At 40.6% G+C, this 26730-nt stretch overlaps 5 protein-coding genes across 11 annotated transcripts in view; 1 reads left to right on the top strand and 4 right to left on the bottom strand.

Annotated features, from left to right (window-relative positions):
* Positions 1-8572, bottom strand: part of LOC128880447 (protein tincar) — a 52230-nt gene extending 43658 nt beyond the window's left edge. The window contains exon 1 of the mRNA XM_054130543.1: positions 7926-8572. The gene's annotated coding sequence lies outside the window, so the exon portion shown is untranslated. The remainder of the gene's footprint in view (positions 1-7925) is intronic.
* LOC128880451 (tubulin epsilon chain-like) lies at positions 6382-20340 on the top strand. 4 transcript variants are annotated; one of them, XM_054130555.1, is made up of 10 exons: positions 6382-6500; positions 18174-18330; positions 18469-18701; positions 18788-18903; positions 18975-19163; positions 19218-19469; positions 19533-19679; positions 19741-19890; positions 19961-20135; positions 20194-20340. In XM_054130555.1, the coding sequence occupies exons 2-10, from the start codon at positions 18306-18308 to the stop codon at positions 20338-20340; spliced, it is 1434 nt and encodes a 477-aa protein (XP_053986530.1). In that variant the 5' UTR covers positions 6382-6500; positions 18174-18305. The 4 variants fall into 4 exon arrangements, with proteins under 4 accessions (XP_053986530.1, XP_053986527.1, XP_053986529.1 ...); XM_054130552.1 differs by having other exon boundaries at positions 18975-19469; XM_054130554.1 differs by lacking the exon at positions 6382-6500 and adding an exon at positions 8824-9804 and having other exon boundaries at positions 18975-19469.
* On the bottom strand, positions 15117-18131 carry LOC128880452 (nuclear envelope integral membrane protein). Of its 3 annotated transcripts, XM_054130556.1 has the most exons (8): positions 17912-18129; positions 17406-17515; positions 16957-17179; positions 16717-16883; positions 16418-16633; positions 16205-16329; positions 15652-15813; positions 15117-15558 (listed from the first exon to the last, which is right to left on the bottom strand). In XM_054130556.1, exons 1-8 carry the CDS (start codon positions 18003-18005, stop codon positions 15438-15440), a joined length of 1218 nt encoding a protein of 405 aa, XP_053986531.1. In that variant the 5' UTR covers positions 18006-18129; the 3' UTR covers positions 15117-15437. The 3 variants fall into 3 exon arrangements, with proteins under 3 accessions (XP_053986531.1, XP_053986532.1, XP_053986533.1); XM_054130557.1 differs by lacking the exon at positions 15652-15813 and having other exon boundaries at positions 17912-18131; XM_054130558.1 differs by lacking the exon at positions 17406-17515 and having other exon boundaries at positions 17912-18052.
* A 22-nt stretch (positions 20341-20362) lies between the features above and the next one.
* LOC128880453 (charged multivesicular body protein 5) lies at positions 20363-21647 on the bottom strand. The gene is made up of 4 exons (XM_054130559.1): positions 21442-21647; positions 21036-21353; positions 20728-20955; positions 20363-20662 (listed from the first exon to the last, which is right to left on the bottom strand). The coding sequence occupies exons 1-4, from the start codon at positions 21508-21510 to the stop codon at positions 20612-20614; spliced, it is 666 nt and encodes a 221-aa protein (XP_053986534.1). The 5' UTR covers positions 21511-21647; the 3' UTR covers positions 20363-20611.
* LOC128880448 (disks large-associated protein 5-like) lies at positions 21535-26282 on the bottom strand. Of its 2 annotated transcripts, XR_008457827.1 has the most exons (5): positions 25502-26282; positions 22895-25435; positions 22079-22223; positions 21969-22003; positions 21535-21705 (listed from the first exon to the last, which is right to left on the bottom strand). XR_008457827.1 is itself a non-coding variant. In XM_054130546.1 (4 exons), the coding sequence occupies exons 1-3, from the start codon at positions 25665-25667 to the stop codon at positions 22126-22128; spliced, it is 2805 nt and encodes a 934-aa protein (XP_053986521.1). In that variant the 5' UTR covers positions 25668-26282; the 3' UTR covers positions 21868-22003; positions 22079-22125. The 2 variants fall into 2 exon arrangements, 1 of the variants encoding a protein (XP_053986521.1); XM_054130546.1 differs by lacking the exon at positions 21535-21705 and having other exon boundaries at positions 21868-22003.
* Positions 26283-26730: the final 448 nt, after the last annotated feature.

Raw genomic sequence — 26730 nt, 5'->3', positions numbered from 1 at the left:
TAACTAGCGTCCAGGTATCGATCGTGATCGTAATCGTCGTCCGATGCAAAACGTGTACGGACCCGACTTTCGCACGCACCAACATTCTCCGCATTCTTCGAGCATCGCGCATTCCACAATTTGTACCGAGAGTGCCTTCGTACGAGTCGGGTCGGGTCTAGTCGAGTCGAGACGGACCTTGTACGGAATAATTAAGTCGTATGCGCGTAAAGCTCATCTCGTGCCAACGTCGCGTATTTCTTCTTCCCAAGAACGTCGAGAAACACGATACGAATCGAGCCGGGCCTCTTACAATTTACGACTGCGCGCTTACAATGCCACCGCAAAACATAGCAAAACTATCGCTCCCTCATCTTGTCGTTACGATTAAGAGCGGACACTCGTTATCCATACGAGTGACGAGAGTTTGAGAAAAATAGAAAATACACCTTCTCGATTGGCTATAAATAAAATGTAGCGTTACCGTTTTCCAAATACGCGATAGGTTCGCGTGGAAGCAGCAATCGCGCGTGTCGGTACCGTTTGAAAAGTTTTGTCGTCGTTTACTAGGATCGCTTCCTCGATGCGATTGCTTTCGCACGCGAGCCTCCCATACAGCGTGTATCGTACATTTCGAAAGTCGATAATCGATAACGGTGCACGCACCGTTGTGAATTTCTATCCGGAAGATCGCGTCTAGGACTGACCACGAGTATACGCTCCTGGCTTTCGCGATAATACGATTTGTTCGCTCAACCAAGACAGTAACGACTCGAAAACGTACATTTCTATCGACGAGAACTCGCGCGAATAAAGATCAAATCCGGGTGCGAAGCTAAATGGAAATTATCGATACGGAAAACGATAAGCGTAACCGCTACTCGTTCTCGTCGATAAATTTTCTAAGCATCTAAGCGACGCCGGCGCCGACCAAGCAAACCAAGGATATTCTGGCGCCTGTCCACCGATCGTTCGAGTCGTCGAGATGAAACGGTGCTACGAAACCGATCGCGCCTATATAATCTCTGTTCGAGCACTCTCTAGCTTACGTGCATTCTAACGAACTAGAAACGCTACCGCTAATCTGCATATCGGATTACAGGTTGCGCGTGTCTCCTTCCGATCCAACCGAGCGCGAACGGTATATCGAGGGTGTGCGATGCAGCAACGTCGCGTAGGCGTCGTTTGCGCTAGCATCGAACGTCGATCGAATCTTGGAGGATTCGAGCATCCGAAACGTTTTTACTTTCTACCGCGTATGACCGCGTATCCGATCAGAGGCCAGAAAACACGTAGTGGTTTAAGAGAGTTCGATCGTCGATGGTCTCGTCTTCGTCTGTCGTTCGTAAACAAATACGTACAACAGTCGCTCGTAAACAAATACGTACAGCCGCTCGAGTAAATTTCATTTACGTGTGCGAGGATGAGGAATGTTTTAACGTGACGGTGGTTTTGCGAAGGCCGGACGAATCGAGGCGAAATGTCCAAACTTTATTTGCTTGGCAACCGTTTGTCATCGTTGGGACCGCGGCGCAGCACATTTATAGGCAAATAAAGAATCCATCGGGAACAAACTGGGATCGAGCAACGGGCAACCGGTAGTTTAGGTATCGCCTCGTTAAAAATGGACGTGCGCCGACGCTCGTGAAAATAGAACCGCTACATATTTGGCTAATCGCGATACGCGTTTCTATTTCCAGTCGGAAAAAAGGACACGGTATGTATTAATTAAAGGTTCGAGGCGGGAAATACAGGCAAAGATGACCGATTCGCGCCGATCTGTATTCGAGTGGTTAAAAAAAATCGTTCGTTCGATCGATCGATCGATCGATCGACCATCGAACGTCTCGAGAGAATTTCCGTGGAAAATCGATTTGCCGCAGTGTTTGCGTTCGAGAGCGAAACAGCGGAGCTTTCGCGCTCGAGTGGTTCGACGTTTGCTCGATCCGCGATGCCGGAGTGAGAATGGGATGGGACGACGTGTAAAGCAAACAAGAATTACGAAGGCTGGCATAGGATGGAGACACGACTGGAATGGATGGGGAGCTCGGTAAACGATTCGACGAAATGCACAATGCCGGATGGAAGCGGAAAATGCGCTCGCGGATGATTGTGCCGTGCTCGCATTAAGAGCAAAACGATGGAGGATTGTATAGAGCAGTGGAACGGAGTGGAACCGTACAGAATCCAACCAAACGGACACGGCACACTGGCAACAAACAGACTTCTTGTAATGTCATTCTCTTCCATTGTGTGCCGATTTAAATGGCGCGCTGTTAACGCGTCGCATCCGCGGCAAAATGTGTCGGATCTACGCTCGGATGTAGGTCGTCAAACGTTTTCGCGTTCGTTAAAAGTGGAATCCGATAGTGCCGCGATCCTTTCGTATCGACATTTCCCTAGCATTTCCGTGGCGATAAACACGGGACAATTTTTCCCGACTATTTGGCAAGACGACGACGACGATTTCTAAACGGGTTGCCGATTAATATTTTTCGAGGATCGTTCTCGTTACTGTTTAAACACGCCTCACCAGGTTGGAACGATAACAAAGCACGGGAGAGAAATCCGAGCGAGCATCGGAGAAGCGGATTGAAGAGTGGAAAGGATCGCATACCTGTGGAGCAGGTGTTCCATCCAAGACCGGCTTTTCGTTCGTTCTCTTTCCCTTCCTGCTTACACCTACCGACGCGATGCACACCATCGCACCGCTGTGCCTCGACTGCGCCTTCTTCGTTCGCTCGTATATTTGCCTGCAACCGCGACGACGTTTCATCGTGTTCGAGAATCTCTATATTTGGTCGAAATAGAAATTACGAACGTCGAAAATTATCGCGTTTGTTGACCTTGCGTCCACGAGACTGGCGATCGTTCAAGAGCACAAAAACTGGCCTCGATCTATGCAATAACGAGAAGCAGACGCGTGACAAATTTGCTGATTGAATCCCAGGAATGGTACGCGTACACGAACAGGGTGGTTCGGTCCTGGTCACGCGACCAGGTATCCACGATAAGATAGAAAGAGTAGTTGGATCGGTTCGAGCGTGCTTGGCCCGATGCCCGTCAAAATTTACTGTGTTTTAATTACGCGTACCGTCCCATCCTGTCCCGATCTCATCCTGCTCTGCTTTCGTTCTGGATAACGGACCGCGCGAACGCGAGCGCGAGCACAAATGCGAGTGCATTCGCTTTTATTCGTCGCAATTAATTGCCGTGAAATTTAAGTAGAATCGATTTCCAGTTCCAGGCACAGCCGCAGCACGGCTACACCACGCGGAGCGATTTTCAAACTCCGTTTAATGCCGCGTTTTGTGACACGCGACACTTTCGTCGCGTGCCTCGCTTTCTTTCCGAGGAGGAGGATTCGATCCGTGCAACCGACCGCGACCGTGCAATTCGAAGCGACTACGCGAGGTTAACCTTATCTGTAATTCTATCTTATCGGATTCTTATTTTTACAAATTCACCCGTGTTTACCCGCCTGCAACGAGCGGACTCGAAAAGATGAGCGACCCGATCTCTAAAATCGCAAGCGCGGAAACGATTGTCTCGTTTCGTTTGCCGATAACGTCGCTAAATCCAATGGATAGAGATCGGTGCGCGTTTTTCCACCAAAGTCTCGCCTTTCTTGGAATTGCCTTCGGTAGCGAGTCGTCGAGCGATAAATTTATCTGGGAGGGTCCCTTCCTTCCTTCCTTCCTTCCTTCCTTCCTATCCCTGTGTCTCGTTTTCTCGTTTCAACGAGGGTGGACGAAACGACAAAAATAACCCCGAAGGTTGCTTCTCTCCGCCGGTCCAGCGTAATGCATAACTACGGAAAGACAAGCTCGTTTCTAAAGGAACGATGCAACGACCAACGATCGCTCGAAACTTGCTCTTTCTTCCGGGGAGACGCGAAAATGACATGCTTCGAACCGACGCTTCTTGCGAAACAACCACGTCGCGACTCGTGTAAATCTACTCGGAAATTTCGCCCGAACGTAACGAGAAAACCATCTCGGAGAATTCCATTTCCATCCTATCACCGATGGATGCTTCTCTGATTCGACTCTGAAAACTGCGTCTGGAGGATGCTCGTTAATTGTTCGCATCTAAACAAAGTTCCGCGATGCATTCGCTACGTGCATAGCGTGCGATTATTTTAAGACGATGTCGCCGAAACTGTAGCTCGGCGAAAGCGTGCATTCGTTCGACAGTCCTCGAGGGAGAACCGGAAGACGGAATACCGGTTGTTCCCTGCGAACGACGCAAACTTGTTCCGACGAAAGCAACGAAACGATTACGTACCGCTAAAGTAATCGCGCGAGCCGGATTCTCGGTTGATCGGATTCTCGATATTTCCGCAATTTCGAGATTCGTGAAATTTTCCAGTCTCGATGCAACAGATGCAACTCGATTATGTCCGGGACACGAGATGATGATCGAGGATCGAGGATCGAGGATCGAGAATCGAGGATCGAGGATCGAGGATCGGGGATCGAGGATCGGGGATCGAGGATCGAGGATCGAGGATCGAGGATCGAGGATCGAGGATCGAGGATCGAGGATCGAGGATCGAGGATCGAGGATCGAGGATCGAGGATTCAAGGATCGAGGATTCAAGGATCGAAGATTCAAGGATCGAGGATTCAAGGGTTAGAATGGCGTTGGACGACGATCGAGTGCAATCGCTGTTTCTTTAAGAATCCTCGACCTATTTCGTATCGGATCCGCGGCCGGCTGACTGCACACTCGACCACGAAAAAATCGGTTTCCAACGAGCGATCCGCTTGTAATTCATCCGCGAAACCAAACTAACAGCCTAGCAAACAATTCTTTACAGTTGCGAAACGAGTATCGCGCACTCGGAACATTTCTTAGCAACTAGAACGAGAATGGAGGGGGCGGTGGTTGCATAAATTAGAGAAACGACCGACGTGAAAACTAATTTCCGGAATCAATAAACAGTATCGCATGACCCGAAAACGACATGCTTCGCGAGCACCAAGCCATCGAAAAAGAGTTATACGAGGTCGTAACCTACATCCGCTACAGGATACGCGTCAACAAAAGCCGGAAGCTCCCGTGGAATCAGCCACTCGAAATGGTCCTAAATCAAATTTAATTTCGCGTCACGTCCGAGGCCATCGGACACGCTTCGAACCCAATTTGCAAGACCCGCATTCGAACGATCGTTTTTGGCAAATTTCTTGCCAAAGACGTGTCGTGGCACACTTTCGAGAGGCTTTTATCCAACTGTCGAGAACTATAGTAACGTTAATAATTACAACAAGTTTCGATTCCGTTTGTCCCGCGAGACGACAAACTCTTATCATTTTCAACGATAAGGTGGCAGTATATGCGAAGAAAAAGCAAGGGGGAACGTGAAAGGAGACCTAGAGCGACTTTTCCTAAGTAACGGTGTAACCTATCAACGAGCCTCTTCCACGAGATTCTTTAATATACGCGACCTGCATAGCTGTATTCTTCGAGATAGGGCAAGGGTGGTAAATATCATCAGGTCCGCGAGGAAAGCACCGTCTCCAGCCCTCGTTCAACTCGATACTAGCCTCCGATATCACAACGAAAGCACGCGTACCGAAAATCGTTCGTTATAGTCCGGTTAACGCCGTCCGCTTTTCTCTATTAAAAAAAAAAAAAGCCGTACTAGCGTTCCGTACAAAATTCAATCTGGATCGTTAAGCGATCGAGTGGATCTCGAAACGAAGAGAAATCGTAAATTCCATGTTTAAGGGGACACGAAACCGTGGCGATGACGGGATAAAAGAAACGTCTCGACATAGATAAATTAACGTAACGTTACGAGAGCTCGTCACGCCAAAGCGTCGTTAGTCGGTTTGGATCGCGTGTAGACGCGCGATTCTTGGTCATTCGAACGAATTCTGTGCGAACCGGGACCGGTAATATACGCGCGTGGCACGTGCCAGCAGAAGCAGCAATTATTACGCAACACGGTAAGGATGAATGAGCTAAGAGAAGTTTACGGTATGGTGACTTTCACGAGAGTAAACGGCGGTAATTATCAGTGTTCGATACGGGCGTCACGTCGGCGTTGGCGTCGACGTCGCGTCGTCCGTAAACGCGTAAAGTCAACCGTCTAAACCGACCGATTCGATAGAAATTAATCGATCGTGCAAAAGCGAGCAAAGGTTAATCGAGATTATGAAAATCTGTTTACAAGGAATCCGTATAAAAAGAGTAAACACCGTATGTTTTCGTTTCTCGTAGGCGAAGGTGTCGGTTACGCAACACGGAATTTTAGTAAACGGTTTTCGTACGTAACCTCAAACTAATCCAGTTTACAACGAGAGAACTTACAATGTACCTTAATCTAATACAGACGGCAAGTACGATGGGGAAGTTGCGAGCGACGGATTTATGATTAAATCGTCCACGGTCGTGCGGGAATAAGACGCGCGCGTCGCTCTACCATCTTTTCTGGATAAATATAAATACAAGTTGGCCTTACGAACATTTTTGAAGGCGTCCAGCATAAATTCTTGAGGCACGTTTCGTACAAGGTAGGGACACCCATGGATATCGCGAACCATGAATATGATAATATACTTCGCACTATGCGAATGCACACGCTTAACACTTTATCTTCTACCGGGCTATTTAGAAACAGCCTTTAATTTAAAAAGAATTTTCTACAGTAGAATATGCCAATCTAGGCTAACAATGATTCCTCCAGTATCCATCAACCATCAACACAGTAAATAAATTCAAAAAGCTTAATACTGGAATTAAAAAGCCTATAAATAGGCTCCCGGTAAATAAAGTGTTAGGCAGCGCGGAACCGCAGCTGACATAATACTACTTTTTAAAATAATTAACAGTCAAATTGTATGTCCCAGGATGCTAGAACTTTTGAATTTCGATATTCCAAATAGACAACTTCGTAGCAGTGATATTTTCCACATTAACCCATACCGTACCTCGGTAGCGAAACAAAATTGTGTCACAAGAATGTGTGCGATGGCTAACAGCCTTAGTATGTCGATCGATCTCTTTCATGGCTCACCTTTAGTTTTTAAAAGGTCGATGGTCGCAATTTTACAGATGCGAAACCAAGGTTGAACACTTTTACATCATAGTGACACCGTTTCGTCTCCATTTTTTGTTTTTATTTTTTCTTGCGGTCATGTTTCGTACATGACCGTTCATACATCGTACTTGATATCAAGGGCGTGTAGACAGTAAATAAAGTATTATTATTATTATTAATATCAACAATCGAATCCGGCCAATTGACCTTACGGTTTGTTTACCTGAATTAGCAAATGTTCTCGGCGTGCGGTATACGCGTATGTGTGTATTCGTAGAAGCAGACAATAGGTGTCGTTGTGTATCATTTGAAAATTCTTACGTTACTCTTATACGTATCGCGACATCGATATCGACTCGATGGAAGAGCAAAGTAGCGCTATTTGATCCTTCCTCGGACAAAGCGTTTTCTCCCGCAGCACTCGATCGACTCCTTGCTACTTTACACCCGCAACGTTCTACAGGATCTAATCTCGAGCTATCGATCTTAATTATGCGCCCAGTTTTACGATACTCGAGTCCCGTACTCGAGTCACGATCGCGGCATTTTGTTTCGTGAAAAATAGAGCGGCTTACAAGTTCTATGTAATCGCTGTCGCGCTAACATTGCCAACACTGCCAACATCGCCTCTTCGTCGATTACGTATCCGTGTACTCTACGTTCTCGCATCTCTTACGCTTCGAGTGTACGTCGATCTCGATATTCGACTCGCGTACCTTACCGTCTAGCTGTATTGGAAATTCGATGCATCGAGAACCAAGGTCTCGTAAGGAGCTTGTTTCGTCTTTGCGATTCGACGATATGGAAATTGCCCGTATTCGCGAATACGTTTCAGCGTGGTTTACGTACTCGGCCCTTTGGCATCGCGACTCGTCAATTATAACAAACAATGGCTCACCTTTCCGCTAGCCAATCCTGAGCTCAGCTTTGGCGGCTTTCGGTGCTCATAGGTGCCTCGAGTAAAGTCAAATTCGCGAAACTACAGCATACTAACACTCGCGATAACACTAATTCGTACAGAGTTTTACATTCTCACCAGATGCTTTCGGTCTATTTACAAAAACGAATGATCAACAACTCGACACGGCACTACTGGAAGGTACACAACGGAGTACTACGTTTACTATTTACATTGCTCGAATTCGCACTTGTACATCGGCACCACCGGCGACTAGCGAACGCGACACAGATTTCCCATGTCCTTGACACGTAGTTTGATCGATCATGTTCGGTTATTACGAGAAACTTTCAACGTTGGAAACGATTGCTGCACATTTCACTAGCGTGCACTGTCGATCGTGCTCTATCCCGAAAGCTTCCACGATACGGAGCAACGAGGTGCGTGTCCCGGGTATTTTCGATCGAGATTCTGTCAACGAGAAAACTGTTTGTCCGGGCCAAGTATTCGCGGAACACTCCCGACGAGCACCGTCTCGAACAAAAAAGGCTGCCAAGGAAAAAGGATTCGGAGCGAAAAGGGCCAAGGATTACGATACGACACGACGCGACGCGACGGGACACTCTCAACGTCCGCGCTCGCTCTGAGCAACCCGGCGACTCGTACCGAATGTAGCGCGCATCTGCGTCGCGCACGCGACCCTCTGATTGGTTTCTCCCACCTCTCCTACCCCGCCATCGTTTGCCGAGCTACAGAACTTCTCCTCGCACCCTGACAACCACCGCTTCAACTATTTTATCGACTTTCTTTTCCTTAGTTTTTATTTCACGGATAACAAGGGGATCTACGTATAATCGAATTGCTTAGAAACCCACCGGTCGGCGGTGGTTCAGACCTGCTTTCAATTTATTATAGTACCATCCGTTCGCGGCGTCTTCCGTTGCGTCGTGTCGCGCTAACGCCGCATATACGACGATTTTTATTTCTATCAAAATTACGAGTAACGTATCAATCCAACCACTTTGTATATATAATACCTGTTATGCGTATCACGTTCTTCGATGGTCTACAATGTAGACTCTACATGTACGCCAACTTCTATAGAAATCGGTGTGATTTAATTGGAGGACGTTCTTTGTAAACCCCTATCGATATACATACATACATTACACATACATATAGCGACGGTATCTGCTTTTGAAATGTCCAAGCTGTTCTTGATCTGTTGCCGTGCGTACTTTTTTTTCATGACAATTGCATACTCTGGTTTAGTACACTTGTATCAGGCGAAGAAGCGCAAGTAGGTAATTAAGTACGGAGCAGCATTCAAAGCATACAAAGTGCAGCCTATTGTACCGCGAATATAGCATATAAATGCATAGCTACAATAGGTACAGAAACGACTGGTTTTACCATGTTTACGTTCGTCGAGCAATACGGTTGGGATTCACAACGGTATCGCCGTAATCTCGTATTCGCGAATAAAAACAAACAGTTGCTCGGTTACGTTCTCGATAACGCTGTAACTTTCGCACCTCGTTACTTTTATCGACATCATTTTTTTCGATCGACAGTTTTACGATTACACGTTTAGGGATTTCAATGATCGTTGGTTGGTGTACGGGCTGAAATACGAAGTACGCGAGTGGAAAATGGCGTAATCGCGGCGGTGAACTACTCGACTAGACGGTGAAGCATCGTCGCAAACTTTTTCAATTTACGAGTTCTCGACATGGTGGCACTAAAACAAACGGCGCTTAGTTCGAACGCAAACGTGTTCGTTCTTTTCCTGCGTCCGACCAACGCACGCACTCGTCCGTTTTAATAGAAACGAGTCTTCCGAACGAAAGCAAACTTAAACGCATCGACGTTGAACAAGGTAAGCGTCCGACTATTAGCATTCGTTGTTCATTCTTCGAGTGTTGGGCCTTTGAAAAGAATGCGACCTGATTCGTAACGGATACAGCGAACTCGGTTAGATTCCACGAACGTTTTAGCAAAATTACTCTCGGTTGCTGTTCTAAATGATGCAACGCGAGTAGTACGGTTGAGTATAAAGTGCCGGCACTTGTCGTCAAGACTCGCTCTTGCAGAATGGATCGCGGCAAGAGGAAAAATTGCGTGCCGTGCGTAGCGGTCGATGGATAAATGACTCGTCGTGCTCTTCTTTATTCCTGTTTCCCTCCCATTTGCGTGCCGCCGCTTTCTTTTTCTCCTTTCAGCGGTTCTTAATGGTCCTGTTAACAGTCGCGTAATGTCGAGAGATTTCGTTTGCGCGCATACTTGTTCGATGCTAATTGAAAATTAAATCTCTCTCTAACGCTACGATGACTTCCGTCTAATTCGATTCTTGACTCGATTACCGTTACTCGACCGAACCCATGGATACGCGTACGTCTCTACGGATACGGGTAACCGACAGTCGCGCTCCTATCCAAAATCAGACTGTATTATATCAGCGTGTCCTGCGCAGCGCGCGTGTACTCTACGTCCTTGGTTCATTAACACCAGACAGCAGAGAAGCCGGGTCAGATGGCGAACCCGATAACATACACGCGCCGTCGCACAGAATTTCCAATTGGAAATGGTACGGACCCCTGTAGAAATCGAGCTGCGCTCGTTTAATATGTATTTTTATTTTTTTAATGCGTCCAAATATTTAATGTCATTTAATGTAACGCTGCAAAGGTATTCGCAACAAAATTGAAACGTTTCTCGAATCCGTTACTGAACGGATGAAACTGTGTTCCGTGAGTGTGCGAGGATTCATTCGAGTATCGAGTATCGATTAAATTCTTGGAAATACTGCACCCTTTTCCAGTACACCGTGGAAGAACGTTCCGATCGAGCTTCGACCAACCGGTTATTAAATCATCCCCGAAAGCGTGCATTTACCCGTAGGGTATCTATTTCTAATAACGTTTACCCTGGCTTACTTTGCCAGCTAGCCCTCCCTCCCTTCCTTCCTGTAATCGACGGTCTCTCCGACAAAGTCGCAAACTCGACCTCGTCCAAACGATGCCGGGACTTTGGACGATGAAACGTTACGCGTTCGAGTAACGTAACAATTAAACGTTTGGTCGCTACTTAAAGCAAAGAACAACAAGACATTTACACAACGACGTAGGAAACTTGTACCTCGACGATAAAGTACGAAACGAGTTAAGTTTATCCCTCTGGGAAACATCGAAGCTTCGAGAGAATAAGTAGAAATGGTGAAACGCGAGGAGGAAACTCGTAGCTAAGAAAGAAGGCTATAGCGGCAGTCCGTTGACGCGGAATTTCAGAGGACCTCTGAAAATTCCAGGATCACGGCTGAACGCCATTACTCGAAGGAAAGGAAGTAATTGTGTGGTAATGAGGGTCAGAGTCGTGAGAGACTCTTGGTTGCGAGTCCGTGGCAAGATCGGTGACCTTTAACCTCTCCTCTCCTCTCCTCTCCTATCCTCTCTCTCTCATGCACACGCACACGCACACGCACACGCTGTTCCCAAGTTCCCATCGTACCTCGAAACGAGAGGATCGAGAGGACCTCGATCGAACGGCTTCTCCCGCGATGACAAATTGCATCGATCTCTGACTGCTTATTCTGTCTCTACCAACGATTATCCGTCTTGATATGGATTTGCATGAATCGAATTTCCGTAGGTCACGATCCGAGAAAGCGTGATCTTTATTCACGGTTTCTTGTGGGCACCGTCGAGTGAGGATAAGAAGCTGAAAATATATGAACGCGATGGCTACGACGAGTTACCCTTTCTATCGAGGCTCGAGTTCAACGTTCGACAACCTCCAGCGTTTCGGATCTACGTACGTTCAAATATCGTTTAATGTTTCGCAAGCATATATTCCCATCTTTATGAAACAGATCCGCTATATTTCGCATACGATGCGAGAGCAGGTAGTTGGCAAGGGTGACTGGTCAAAGAGCTGCATTATTTACTTTTCTGGCTATTAATGTTTCAAAGTTCGATGCAATCGTCGTTGGTCCCGAAGGAAGAGCGGTCGGTTGATTGGCACAAAGGTCCTTTTTTAATGCTATTACCATCCTACCGATGTAGGTGGTGGGTATGATCTACGATTGGGGTACATCCAATTGACATCGACAAACGTAAACTGCCACTCCGCAAAGGTATCGTCGATAACGTTTGTCTACAAGATTGAAAAGGAGACTAAATTCGCTACGTTCATTTTCAGGATACCCGGTGACGTTAATAGAATTCCACGATGAAAATGTATTCCGAGACGGAGTTTCAGTTCGCTTCTCCGGCTGCGCAACAATAGAAGGAGTAAAATCGATCGTGCTTACGCGAATTATTAAAAGTGATGCTAGAAACGAATGCGAATCCATTGTTGCTCGTAATAGCTTACCTATCCCAACGAACGGGACGATTTGCAAAAGTATAATGGCTGCGAGAATTTAAGAAAAGTATCCGATGAAATTGCACGAGATTCTAAATCGACTCGAAAGAGACGTCAATTCGAAAAGGCCGTCGACAATGCAGCTGACCGATGCGATGCGACGCGACGACGAGATTGCCGAATTAGTCGATTTAAAAGGCTGCAGTGGCTATTTCGTAGCAACCAGCAAAGAACGACCGATACCCGAACAACTAGTCGGCAGATGGCACGCGCTGGGGTCTTGGCCAGACCCTTCCGGTCCCTCGAGAGGTCTCTCGAGGGCCCAGCTTTCTTTCTTTGGGGGGTCGCGCGCGATTATGATCGGTTAAGCCACACGCTCGCACCGGTCGACTCTATCGGAAATTCGGAATCGCGTTTAAATGACACAAACTTTGACAACACGGATATACGACGATTAAACTACTAATAAAAACCAGCGTCCCTCGATTAGGAAAAAATCTTGAAAGAAATTAGTAATTATCTTTCACAAGCCGGTTCAACAACAATTCGTAGGAGAAACGAAGGTTACGCTTACGGTCTGTAACGCGGTTGGCTGAATCTACCGATGCACTCGCCCGTATAATTGGATGCACAGCGTCGGTTGTTTGAAACGCGTAGCGCGAACAAGAAACTTGGACACGGAGACCTACGTCGTTTCGCTGCTGGGTCAGCCAATTTCCCATCTCTTATTCTCTCGTCGCTATGAATCACCGTCGCTTGGAAGAAAATATTCTTTCCGCGAAGGAACGCGTGTTCCTTTTCCTTCGGTCGTTCGCAACCTCCACCCTTCTACCCATCTTCCTTTTCGTCCGAGATTAAAAGCGAAGATTTCGCGTATAAAGTAACGTCGACGTTAATGGTAAGACGATAACGAGGTAAGGAACAACGTAAATGCGATCGCTTTTGCATAGGGTGAAATATTCGTTGAAAACTTTACCGTCGTCAAGATTCCTGGCGAACGCGATAACGCGTGCGATGGATTTTTCGATACGTAAGAAAATAATCTCGATCCGTCAACCGGCGAAGCTCGAGATTTCTGGTAAAGAATCGCGAACGAGATCGGATCCACCGCTCTCCTTGTTTCTGTCGCTTCGGAGAGCAGGTGCGCCATGCATCACGGAAAACCAGTCTTTTTCTTATTGATCTTGCTTCTGCCCTTTGGACCGCCACCAATCCCACCTGCCGATCACGTGGCTTCCTCGGGCCGCTCGACCGAGCGCACAATTTACTTCTCGATATAGCACGCTCTTACAAAATATTCTCGTACAATTTTCGATAAATTGTCGGGTCGGAATGCGCTTGGCTTAAATCTTTGGAATACGTATTTACAAATGTAAATATCGAAAGTGCTTTTACCGAAACTCCAAAGTCAAAGTCGGAGCGAACAAGAGTCGCCGTTAGACAGCTGTTGCAAGCTACGTTAACTTTTTGTTTCTCAAAGTGAAAAACGACCATCTATCGTTCTGGAATATTAATTACAGAGTTTGATCAATTTTCGAGAAGGTGATGTTCGTTCGAAACGCTAGCTAATTAAATTCTAAGGAAGATCAGCTGCTGAAAGGAAAGGCAAAACTTGTTACCGTTTGTGCGCGAACGTGGTTCGTAATCCATGGACGTTCCTTGGCAATTTGTAATCCAATATGATCAATCGAGCGAATGCACCGAAGCCGCATGCATACGCGTCGATCGTCGATGCTCGAGTCGAAGCTTTTTGCAAGGTGTCCGATTGAGGACCACCTGTCGGTGTTGTTTGCCGGCTGATGACAATTTGCCGAACATCGGAGAAAGCAAACGCGTACGTACGCACTGGCTGGTCGAGAGTCTGCGCACGGCGTTGATAGTGATTCGAGGCGTGTCTTGCCGTTAAATGAAATGCCAAGTATGCGAACCTCTTATCTACGCGGGTGCAGAGCAATTGCACTCCTCCATCCGAACCGCTGAGTTTCAGACGTTCTATAGCCGGTAGGTGGACAACTTGACCGTGTCTCTTGGACGGTACGAACTCTTCTCTCGAATCTAGCTTCTAACGATGGCTGAAATAAGAAAGATGTCGTATATGTAGAGAATTGTTCGGCAGGTAGTAGAGCGTGTTGATAAAACGACCAACGAGGGCAGACTAGCGACCGAGTGGTATGACAAAATGTTGCGAAAAGCAAAAGCGTAGATGCACGCGTTCCGTGATTTTCCAGGACGAGCAAGTTGTTTGCGGGGGAAGTAATAACCCTGCTGGTGTGCTTGCGGAAAGCAGCCCAACCAAAATGGAAAGAAAGCGGAAAACGGGAAGCGGAAAGCGGAAAGCGGAAAGCTCCAAGGGAAACAAACGAACGGTCGTTGCTCGTGCGACAAACACTGTCCTGCTTCTATTCTGTACATCCACCAGGAAGAGGAGAAAAGGGTAAAAGGGACTCCCGATGATTACTGCTGACCCACATCCTGTTCCTTGAACAAAGCTTTCGCTTTTTCTCGCTTATCTCGCGGTGGAAAGTTTGCGAAAAAAAGGTCTTCGTGCGACGCGACGTTTCTACTCGTTGGCACGAAAACGTCTCGTCCGGGATGTAGTTGCGAGAAGTAAACGAGAACGTGTGTTCGAACGTATTCCTATCTGCGAACAATGACGAATCTGTCAACTCTTTCCTTTCCTGCTATGAAACATTAATTAATTAATGGAAATTTAATTTTCTCCGAGTCTTATTCCTGAAATCTTATTCCTGAAAATATAATTGGAGCTGCGTTTGCGATGCATCATGTGCGGTCACCCGGACGTGATAAGAATAAGATAGCAACAAACTGTGAGCCCAATCAACGACTATTTCATTTGCGGCTGTTCTCGTTTATCAATCGAAATTGTTTATCGTATACACTAAATACTTTCGAAGCTAAACAGCGTTAGCAACGAGAATTACACTCAACAATTTTATTTTTCAAAAGACATTCAACACGTTAACATAGTAATAATTATCCTGATTAAAGACACAATGATCATTTACAATAAAGTAATGAAAATGCACTAGACGCCGTTGCGTGTATGCATGTATTCCGTGGTAAAACGTGGTACTCGAATTTGTATTTGTCGATATAGGTTTTACGCGAATATGTTCTACGGAAATTTCGTCAGTAATCATCTTCGTCGTCCGTATATTCGCACTCCTCTATAATTCTTGTGATCTCGGCATCGTGGTCTCGCGACTCGTCATCCGACAAATGCGATTCACCTTCCATAAACTTGGCAAACCTAAAAATACGTGCATTTCAGTTAAGATGCGCGTAACGAGCATGTTCGATTGTAACTTGTTCTTCGGCTCGTAAAATATTTCTATACAAAAACCTTATGGGATCCTTTAATCTTAGAACTGTTTTCCACGGATTACATTCGGGACTAGAACAATATCCTTTCAGCTCGTTTAACGCTTTATTAGTTTCCCTTATACCTTCTTTACGATATTGATCCTCGGTTAATAACTTTCTCCTTTCAGGAAACATATTCTTCCTGATTTCAAACAGGTACACATACATACATACATACGTATAAATACGCGTCCGATTTTTCAAACTACTACTACTACTACTACTACTAACTACATACATCTATGTATAATATAAATAAATCCAATTTACTTTATTATCACAAATACAAAGTATAAGAAATAAGAATATTATTATAGTTTATAATAATGAATTTTTAATTAATGATATTTAAACAATGTTTACGCAACAAATATTAAACTGTTTAAAAAGAATACAAACGATAAATCAAAAGAAGGAACATTGATCTCGTTAGTTTTGTTCGGTAGAAACTTATTTTTCTTTGCTATTGATCCTCTTACAACATTTTTTTCGCAAACTTAACGATGTTAATACTGTCGATGAACCAAACTTACCAGTAATTCTTTCCTTTCCGAATTAAAATAATTGGAAAATTATAAAGGAGAACCATTACGATACAACAGAAAAACGATGCTTCGCGAAAGTAACTGCTATAATAAATCGCAATCAATCCCCCTATCTAAATAAACAGATGAAACCACGGATTAAATTGCGTTTCAGAAACTGCATCGTTAGCTTTATCTAATACACGCACAAGTTGTACAGACCTGGAGAAACCATTCGATAAGTTTCTTCGTTCTTGGGTTTGTGACAGGACCGAAACGATAGCAAATAACAAAGCTTATAAGGGATGTTCCTAAGATGTACCATACGACGTATTCTTTGTATTGTACTGCGATCAAATGTGCATTTTCCCATAATCCTTGTAGAAGATAAAAACTCATCGTCCAACCAGTGGCAACCATCAAATACATAACTTTACCCTTCAATTATATCTATGTATTAACCATACGAAAACAAATCATTTAAAGTAGGTATTCAGAAAATTGTTAACGAGATAATTTACCCTTGGTAATAATTTGCTAGCAAAATATACTAATATTATAATCGACGTAGTGATCCCAAGCATTATACCACTTAAATAATAAAATAATGGATTTCCGCTTAATTTGTACGCGTTCCAATATATCGTGATCCCTAGGATCGTTAACATTAATTTCCAAATGTCGACACCTATTAACATGAAAACGAGCATTTAAAAGTCTCGTAGTAAACTTTCAATAAATTAGTTTCTCTGTACACTCACGTGTCTGTGTCATGCTCATTGTATATTTATGTACATGAGATGGATACACGTACACGCCCACGCACATATCCTCGAATGGATTGATTTTCAATTTGTTACTCCTTTTTGTACCGAACAAATTAAAGCGCCAAGATCGCTGATTATCGTCGTGTTTTTCTACAACTTCTTGTTGATTTTTACCATCGTAAAGATCATAATTATCTATGTTTATGTTTAAATGCATCTACAATTTGATAAAATGCTATCGTTACGATGCTATATAAATTTATCTATGGATTATAGATTAATTTCAAAGTGTTATTTCGATGTCTTGAGACAAAAAGGCGTATCCCAATTTTTCTCAACTTATATCTATACATTTCGGAGCAACTGGGACTACGTTTTACATATTTCAAACAAATAAGCACTCGAAATATGTCTTTTTGGCTTAGGACGGTAGTATTCCTTACGGTTAAACTTCTCCATAAATGTATCACATATTTTGTATTGGCACTGTGGCAAAATATTTGTAATCCAGGTTTGTCATTTGTAACAACATCTCCTGGTTTTAAAAAGTGTACTGGAAGACATCAAGAAAAAAAAATAAATTCAGCATATTTTCAATAGAAAATGTTTCTAACAACAGGAGAAGGATGCAACGTACGCTTGTGATATTCTCATCGATAATATTATATTTAACTTTATGATTAATGACATCAATCTTCATAATAAATTTTATAATAAGTACTATTGTGTTATCAAGTAAATGGATTTTATAATGCTAAAGAATATTAATTGTAAAATAAGAGTTCTTAAAGGATATTGAACTTAATTGTCTTAGAAACATCGTATCATAATTAAAGAAACGTTATGATACGCGATAAGTGATATTTCCTTTCTGTTAATCTTATACTTTTTAACAATATTTATATCGGCATGTGTACTGTAACAAAATGTATAGGTTAGAATTACTTACTCGATTCCGAAGTCGATGCAGATTCCGTAAGAAAATAATTGAGGAAAAGTAAACATGTAATTACACTAAATGACTGAACTATTCTATAGCCCATTTTGTTAATCTTATAAATACCGATTACTCTAATCTTTCGTTTAATTTAGAAACTTATATATATATATACACATAGAACACACATGACTACGACATTGTGAATGTAGTGTTGCATCATTTGAAATTCGAGCTTCGAGATACAGCTGTTAGTTATGCTTGTTACTTTCAGTTCCAAACTTCGCAGGACAAACTGAAAAATAGCGGGAGTCTATCAGTAATTCAAAATTACATTTTAACCTAGTAAATATTAAAATACGCAAATAGTATCGAAGACATTAGTGGTCCAGACATTTAAACACTTATGAGCCAATTTATCACGGTACAAGGTACGTTTATTTTATATTTACAGTAATCTCGTCGCATAAATATTTGTAAATTACTCCTTTTATGTATACAATTACGATTAAACAAATGGATTTGAAATATATTTTGGTATAAATTACATCTGTTTTTACGAATTATAGTTGGACAATGCGGGAATCAAATCGGTTCAGCATTTTGGCCTTTGGTATTACACGAGTATGGTATACAATCAACGAATACTCCCGTGAATTTACTGAAAACACAACGTACCCATAGTAAAACTACAAATGATTTATGCAATGCATTTCATAGTTTTTTTTCTATACCTGATAATTCGCATGATAAGTGCTTTAAAACTATAACTGATTTAAAAAAAGCTAAAGTTAAAGCTAGGGTATGTTTACTTTTTGATTGCTTGCTACACAAGAATCAACTACAATATATAAATTAATAAGTCTCCATGAATTTCTTGTCATCTAGGCAATCCTAATAGATATGGAAGATAGCGTTATAGCAGGATTGAAGAAAGGTCCGTTAAACAATTTATTCGATGAAACTTGTATTGTAACAAATTATCCAGGATCTGGGAATAATTGGTAATCGTCTATTTAGGTTTCAATTACTACTGCAATTTTTAATAAAATACATTCACGAATGTAATTTTTAGGGCTGTAGGTTATTATACTCATGGTACAGAATATCATGATAAATTAGAGGATAGCATTAGGCGCACAGTAGAAAAATGTTGTCGACTACATGGCTTTCTATTTATGCATTCCCTTGGAGGTGGTACTGGTTCTGGATTAGGAACAGCTACCTTAAAATTGATAGCTGACCTCTATCCTAATGTGGACAGGTACTTTTACAAAATAAAAATCTACATGCTTTTCTTACATTTAGCATTTTTCAGATTAGTATCTTGCATATATCCAACAATTATGCAAGACGTTGTTACAGCTCCATATAATGCATTATTAGCGACGCGCGAACTTATGGAACACGCAACGTGCGTATTTCCAATTGAAAATACATCGCTTTTAGACATATGTGCCTCACAATTAAATAAGAAAGAGAATATGGATCAGATAAATTACAATGTATCGTGCAAACCGTTTCAAGATATGAACAGTATCGTTGTGAATATGCTTCTTCATTTAACTAGGTAATCAATGGCTCGAAGAAAAATATTAATTTGCGACTAAAGATAACCGATTATTTTCTTTAGCGGATCTAGATTTCCTGGTGTTTTAAATATGGATATGAATGAAATAGCAACGAATCTTGTAGCATATCCGAAGCTACAGTATATATTTAGCAGCGTTAGTCCGGTAGCTTTAACCGCACCAACGATATATACTATGCAAGGGACAAAGTATGTATCAACCTTAAATGTTATTACATTTGATAATGAAACCCTTATTTATAATTTTAAGATTGCAAGATGAACTGTTTGTCAATGCATGGTCACGAAAGAATCAGTTGATTAAAGTTGATCCGCTACGGTCAAGTTCTGTAATTCTAAGTGCCGCACATATCGCAAGAGGAAATTGTTCTATGACCGATTTACAACGAAATATTGAAAGGTATGTTTTGCCGTGTTATCGGCTTCTGAATTTGATAATTAACAGTGCATAATTACATTTACCTTCTTAGGTTTCAAGACAAATTCAAGTTCACGGAATGGAGCAGAGAAGCTATGAAATTAGGTTTGTGTTCCATACCTCCAGCTGGACACTCAGCCTCTGTGTTATGTCTCTTAAACTCAACTGCGATGTCATCATTGTTTAAAAATATTATAAATCAATTTACTACATTATATAAGAGAAAGGTAACAATGTATAATATGCATACCTCCTAAAGCAGAAAATAATAAGATTACATTACAGGCACATGTGCATCACTACACGAAAGTTCAGGGTTTCGAAGAAACATATTTTACCGACAGTAAGGAGGCAATTACAAATTTAGTGGCACAATATGCAGAATTACAAAATAGAAATCAAATAGATATTTCTCGGCTGAAGATAATTTAATCTCGATTCCATGATGCATTACTAAACTCGTAATAAGAAAAATTTATTTTGTTAATTTGATTTATATATATTTACAACGTAAAACTTAATAAAAGTAACTTGTAATAACACAGTTATGTTAGATAATCGGAACAGTTAGAATAATTGAGAGGCTGCCTATATGTGTGTTTTGTAAAAAAGCATTCCAAAGTCCTTGAAGGACCTAACATCTTTGGGCATATCGGTAAATATTGTTCATTTTTATTTGTATAATACTTTGTTTAATATTGTTTTAACTGGCAGGTATTTGCGGTAAGCCAAATTCGTCGACTAAGACACCATCCTGAAAGAAATTTGAAGGTGAAAATAAATGTACGAATACTGTTTAGGTTAGAGTTAAGTACAAACCTTATTCCTCACAGAATCTGTGCCAGGTTCCTTGTTAGGGGCGCTAGGTGCTTTTATAGCATCATCTAAATAGCTGACATCCTCGTCTATAGCTAAATCATCTCCAAGGGCTTCTAATTCGGCAGCTAATTCATCCTCGTCTATGTCAGGCATACCATAACTACGACCCATCGCTTCTTGTACTTCGTCTGCTTGCTCCAACATGTCTGCCAAATCATCTTGAAGATCCTACATAATGTATTATCAATCGGTACAAAATTATAAAATAAAATAATATCACAATAAAAGAACAATTTCTTTGTAAATACCTCGATTTGATCTATATTGATATTTTTGAATTCCTTCTGCATCTGTTTAACTCCTTCTTTCATAGTGATTACAGTTGTCTGAGTGTCTTTTAACGTTTGAGTAGCATAATTTGCTTGTTCCATGTTAAATGCTTGTTGACGCAAATTATCTACCTGAGCTTCATACATTTTTCGTTGTTTTAGAACTCGTAAAGCTTTAGCCTTTATAGCATTTTTTGCTGGACCTTCTCTCATTTTAACCATTTGATCTTTGTATTTCTTTAATTCCGCGTCTAATTTTGCTATCTTTTTTTCAGCAGAATCTGCTCTACTGTCAACCTACGAAAAACATTGGATGTATATACGTCTTGAATTGTGTGAATTATAACATAACCTTCTTCGTATTATGTCAAAAAGGAATTCTTACCCCAGCGATACAATCGGTAATACTCGCAGGCGGTTCTTTAGGCTTAGCCCGTCCGAAAAGCCTATTCATTTTGCCGAATTAAGAAACAATAAGAGAGGGAACGATACTTTTAATTGTTATTTGCTTCCGCCTAAAACGTCAAACTTACAGCCCACAGATCATTACTGATTCATCATTTTCAAGTAGCACCTAGCGATTGAACATAATTCCCACTTCTGCCGCTAGATGGTGAGTGGTTTCTGGCTCCACCTCCTGTACCCGCAACTACAGGGACACACACACACTATGGACTATACAGATACGCAATTACTTAAAAATTTGGTATCATTGAAAAATAATACTTAAAACAATACTTAGATTACACATTTTCGTGCTTCGATTAAAAAGTTGAAACAAATATTTACAATAGAAATAACTTAAACCGGATAAAACCATTTCTAATCGTTAATATATAAAAACATTATTCTGAGTGTACAAATTTATACGATGTGCTACAATTAAAACAGTTTTAATTTACAGATTTATACTTTTCTGTCTTTTAATCTTCCGACTCGTTCAGGAGCTGAAATAAAATTGTATCAGTATAAAATCATATTTATGCAATATTTTAAATGAATACAAAGTAAAAACTTATTACCTTTCTACGACGTTTTTTTTGCGGTATCAATTTGCGGATCATTTTCATCAATTTTCCTTTTTAGTGGACCCTATTCTACTCCGTCTAACATGAGGAGTCACAGGATGTACTGGTTTATTAATTATACAACCACTGCAATCTTCCTCTGTAAATAAAAATATATTCGTTGAATCGAATATCATTCATACAGAATGAAATATCAATAATTTATTGAGTATGATTTTAAGTATTTATTGCAATCTCTGCTTTTTAGCGACAATGTTACCACGACTAGATTTAAGTAATAAAATAATCTCCCTATTTCCTATGTTTTACGTTCTCTGTTCGTATGATTTATTTAATTCGCATTTTCGTCTCAACACTTTACCGACCGGTAGCCGATTAATCGGCTTTTTGTCCTCAACGCTCACCGACCATTCGCCGACCGGTAAATATTTAATCGGATACTATGGTAACTAGCAAGTGCTTGTTACTTTAAATCGAGACACTAGTCGTTATAATATAACGGTTATATGGATTATGGTATGTTATATAAATATTAAACTGAAAACGATTATAATAAATAAAATAAATATTAAATTAGTTTAACACTAATATCATGAAAATAAAAGATTTTATTAAATTTCATTATCTTGTAATAACAAATAGAGTACAATTTTATTTGAGAATAAGAAAAACGCATATATTCCCGCGCGACAGTAGTCGAAACAGAGCCGGCGCCAGGAAAAATCTGCGGCCCAATGGCCGGTCAGAAGGATGTTGAATCGCTTTCTGTAGAAATCAGAAAACAATTTTGGTATTGTCAGTTGTCCTTACCAGAAAATTTGACGCTCTTTCTCCTAGATCTTCTTTTGTGACTTTTTTCAGACAGGTTCATATTATGCATGCTATTGTGTAAATCTATCTCTGTATTTATCTTCTTGTCATTTTTGTTATCAAGATTCAGAAAACTTTTCCTTCGATTTTCTACAGGTGTTTTATTTTCTTTATGCTCTGATTTTGTCACATTCATAGACAATTTCCTTGAAGACCTCCTTCTAGATGTAGGTGTGTTGGCTGTGATAATACTTCTATTTCTCAGAACTCTAACATTTTCATCTGACCTATCTGTTTCCTCTCCAATGTTTATAGGAATTTGCTTTTTCAGTTTTTGTTTATCTGAATCTTCAACATCTTTACTTTCGTTGGATGGTAGAGAAATTGTAATATCCAGTGATTCACTTTTATCAAATGATTCGTTAGTTTCATTAAAAGCATTTTGTCTTCTCAATTTTCTTTTTGGCAATGTATTTGAATTATTACTTAATTGCATTCCTTGTAATGGTATCGGAGGTTCTACTTCAATGTGGATTTTATGTGTAGAATCTTTAACATTAAACACATCTTCAGTATCTTCAAAACTATCATCATTAAAAATTAGTTTTCTTTCAGCATGAAATGATATGTTATCTTCAGGATAATCAAAGTTGATACTATCTATTCTAGCCATTGCTGCGGCTAAACTCGTTTTTGTTTGTGTTTCTTCGTCAATTGGAACTTCATTTAATACTATACTGTCATCAAAATTAACTTTATGTGTTATCTTTGTATGGGATTCTATGTCATTAGAATCTTTTCTTTGTTTCAATATACTTTTCCCTGGTGTCTGTGTAGAATTAAAATAAGATTCTGTACTGCACACCTCCGGTGTTTTACCCAAATTACTTATTTTAATTACAGCTAAAGAATTTGAAAGTCTCTTTGCTTCGGATTTCACTTTCTGCAACAGACTTGTTCTATCACTTTTGATAGGTGTCAATTTCTTGTCGTTAAGATGAACTGATACAGATCTTCTTGGTCTACATTTTACATTAGGACTGTTTTTATTCAGTTCATGTTCATCAACTGAAACTTTGTTATTTATAATTGCAGGCTCTTCCACAACATCTTCAATTCTTGTTTCTTGTTTCCCCTTTTTTCTATTTGCTAAAAATGCTCTGACTGCACTTGACTTTCCAAGCACTGCTTTCTTTCTCATGGTACTTTTCTTGGCAATAGAAGGCTTAAATACAGTAGTTGCCTGTTCTTCTACCCAGTTTTGTGACCGAAGTTGTTCTAATTTTTCAAAGCGTGAATCGCAATTCTTTACCTCCATATACATCATATCCCAGAATCCTTGTAAGTCTCTACACGTGACTAACATTTGTCCTTTTCCTGTTTCGCAATCGGAAACTAGACCACGAAATCTTTCAAACTTTTTGCTTATTAGCAAATTCGTTTGTCCAACAGCTTGATTAATTTGGTATTGCGCATCTTCCGTGATATTGGATTCTGTCTTTACTTGTTCCCATTTTATGCATAATTCGTTCAATCTATCTATTTCTTTGTTTAGGAGAAACTGGAAATACTGTGCAGTGCGTTCTTCCTCTTCAACTGAAATGTTCAAATTCTTCATTACGTTATCTTTTGTAGGAATATCATCGCTACGCATAGAGCCTAGACTAAAACCACGTTTCAACTGTTGCTCTTTTCTAGCATTACTTTTTCCACGACTGGAGACTACATATGGGGAATAAAAAACTGGTTCACTAAAAGAATTAGAATTTGCAGGTGTCGGTGTATTATTGTTTGAGGAAGACAGTGCACTTTTAGCATTGTTATCAAGTATTGTATCAACTTCTTTAATACTATTATTAAATTGTTTATTTGGTTCTGTAATATTATTATTAAGTGATTCATCATTTTTCTCTTTTTTTTTCTCATTACTATCTTTATCAGATATGATAGCTTCATTTGTGTCATTTATATCTTCATTGGATGATGATACATTTAATGTAAAAGTTTCATTCAAGCTCTCTTCTGAGAAATTGGTATCATCTTTCTTATTAATTGTTGCTGATGCAATTTCTTCCTTTATAAATTTTGTAGTACTGCTATTTGTACTTGCTCTTGTCAATCTCGAAGACGGGAGCACAAATTTACTTATTACACTAGGTGTCATACTATGTGGGTCAACTCGTCCAAATAAAAGCTCTTGCTTCACTCCAGCTGGAACCTTAAATTCATAATTAGCTGGAGCAAAGGAATGCTCCTCTTTCTTGTTACTTTCTTGTTGAGATGCTTGTTTTGTTTGTTGAGTTTTCAACATCAATCTTTTGAGGGTGGCTCTTGTAACTCTTTTCGGAGGTGTAGGTGGTTTTTTAACTTTTGGAATATCTTGGTCTTTGATCCCTGGCGAGTATAATTTATGGTGTACTACACCAACAACAAACGGACGCCTTTTCTTCATTTGTTCCATCCGTTTACGTTTCTCGCGTTCAATTTTCCATTGTAAGAGCCTTTTTGCACGTATTTCTACCGGATCGGGTGCCTCTATTTCTGTAAACATAATCAAATAATGTAAGTAGGCACTCACAGAGATTTTATATACACAGTTTTACGAACCCAAGTTCTGTGATGTCGATGAAGTTAATCCATTCCTGTTTTCTCCAACTATTTTATCCCTCCGATTTTTACGTAACTCTTTTTGCTTTTCCGCTCGAATAGCTCGTTTTTCATTAATATCTCCAAAAGGACGTTTATCTTTATATAGTTTATGAAGATATGACATTTTAATTCGTGTAATAAGTGTAAAATTCAACGCACAAAATTAGCGTCTGACTGCCTGTCACTGCCTGTTCAACGTGGTTCAACGATAATGTGCAACGGAAAGCAGTTTGAAATTTACAAATTGACGCCGCAACAAATGTTACCAGATATAACCCTTGTTTGTTTTTTAGGCATGCGCTTTGGAAAACAGTGATGTATAGAGCCAGAAATGGAGGCATTAGCTCCGTTGAACAGAAATCCTAATATTCCTACCATGAAGACTGCATAAGGAGTGTTAATTGTGTAGTGTAGAAGTGTTATCAAAATCCCAAGCTATGAATATTTCTACCACTCGCGGCGCATCATATCCGTTCGGATCATATCATAACGGATTTTCATCACAGTTTTCTAGTAACTTTCGTAGAGAGTTGAATCTCCTTATACAGTCTTCATGATTCCTACTATAAGTATCATGCGATGAATTTTAAATTACGATCAATACTACGAGCATTCTGGAAAAATTTTTGTCGAACATTTTAAAGTGTTCTATAAAAAAGAAATCAGAATTATCTAATGCTAACCATGTCAAAATTCTTATACAATATGTATTGATATAAAAATAAATGACATATATACGTATAATTTGTTCATTAAAAAATGTAATTTTTATCTTATTTTTTAAAATTAATTTTATAAAGCGCCATCTATGATACCAGTTAAATGTAACTAGATTGAGATAAGCAATTTGCCGCCATTTCGTAATAAATCCTACAGAATTAAAATACATTAAATTAAGAGTGTTTAACAAGGCTTTAGATGTAAATAGCAGTTTAATAGTCGATATAGAAGGCGTAAGGAAAAGAGTAGTGATAAGTGAACAAAAGTGAGGTTATCTAGCATAAGTTTTTAAATAAAGGACAAGAACAGTATAAAGTAATAAATCCAATAAAAAGAAATAAAATTTTGGTCTAGAAAATTGTTGTGGATAAAAATAATCTTAGCAATCTGATACTCTACCCATGCTTTATTATTAATATATATTAAAATAAATATTATGTACATATTAACAGACATAATATATTTTA

This window comes from Hylaeus volcanicus, chromosome 7 (genome assembly GCF_026283585.1).
Source record: "Hylaeus volcanicus isolate JK05 chromosome 7, UHH_iyHylVolc1.0_haploid, whole genome shotgun sequence".
Classification (NCBI taxonomy): Eukaryota; Metazoa; Arthropoda; class Insecta; order Hymenoptera; family Colletidae; genus Hylaeus; species Hylaeus volcanicus.
Note: the sequence above shows the minus strand (reverse complement) of the source record. Positions and strands in the feature narration are given on the sequence as shown.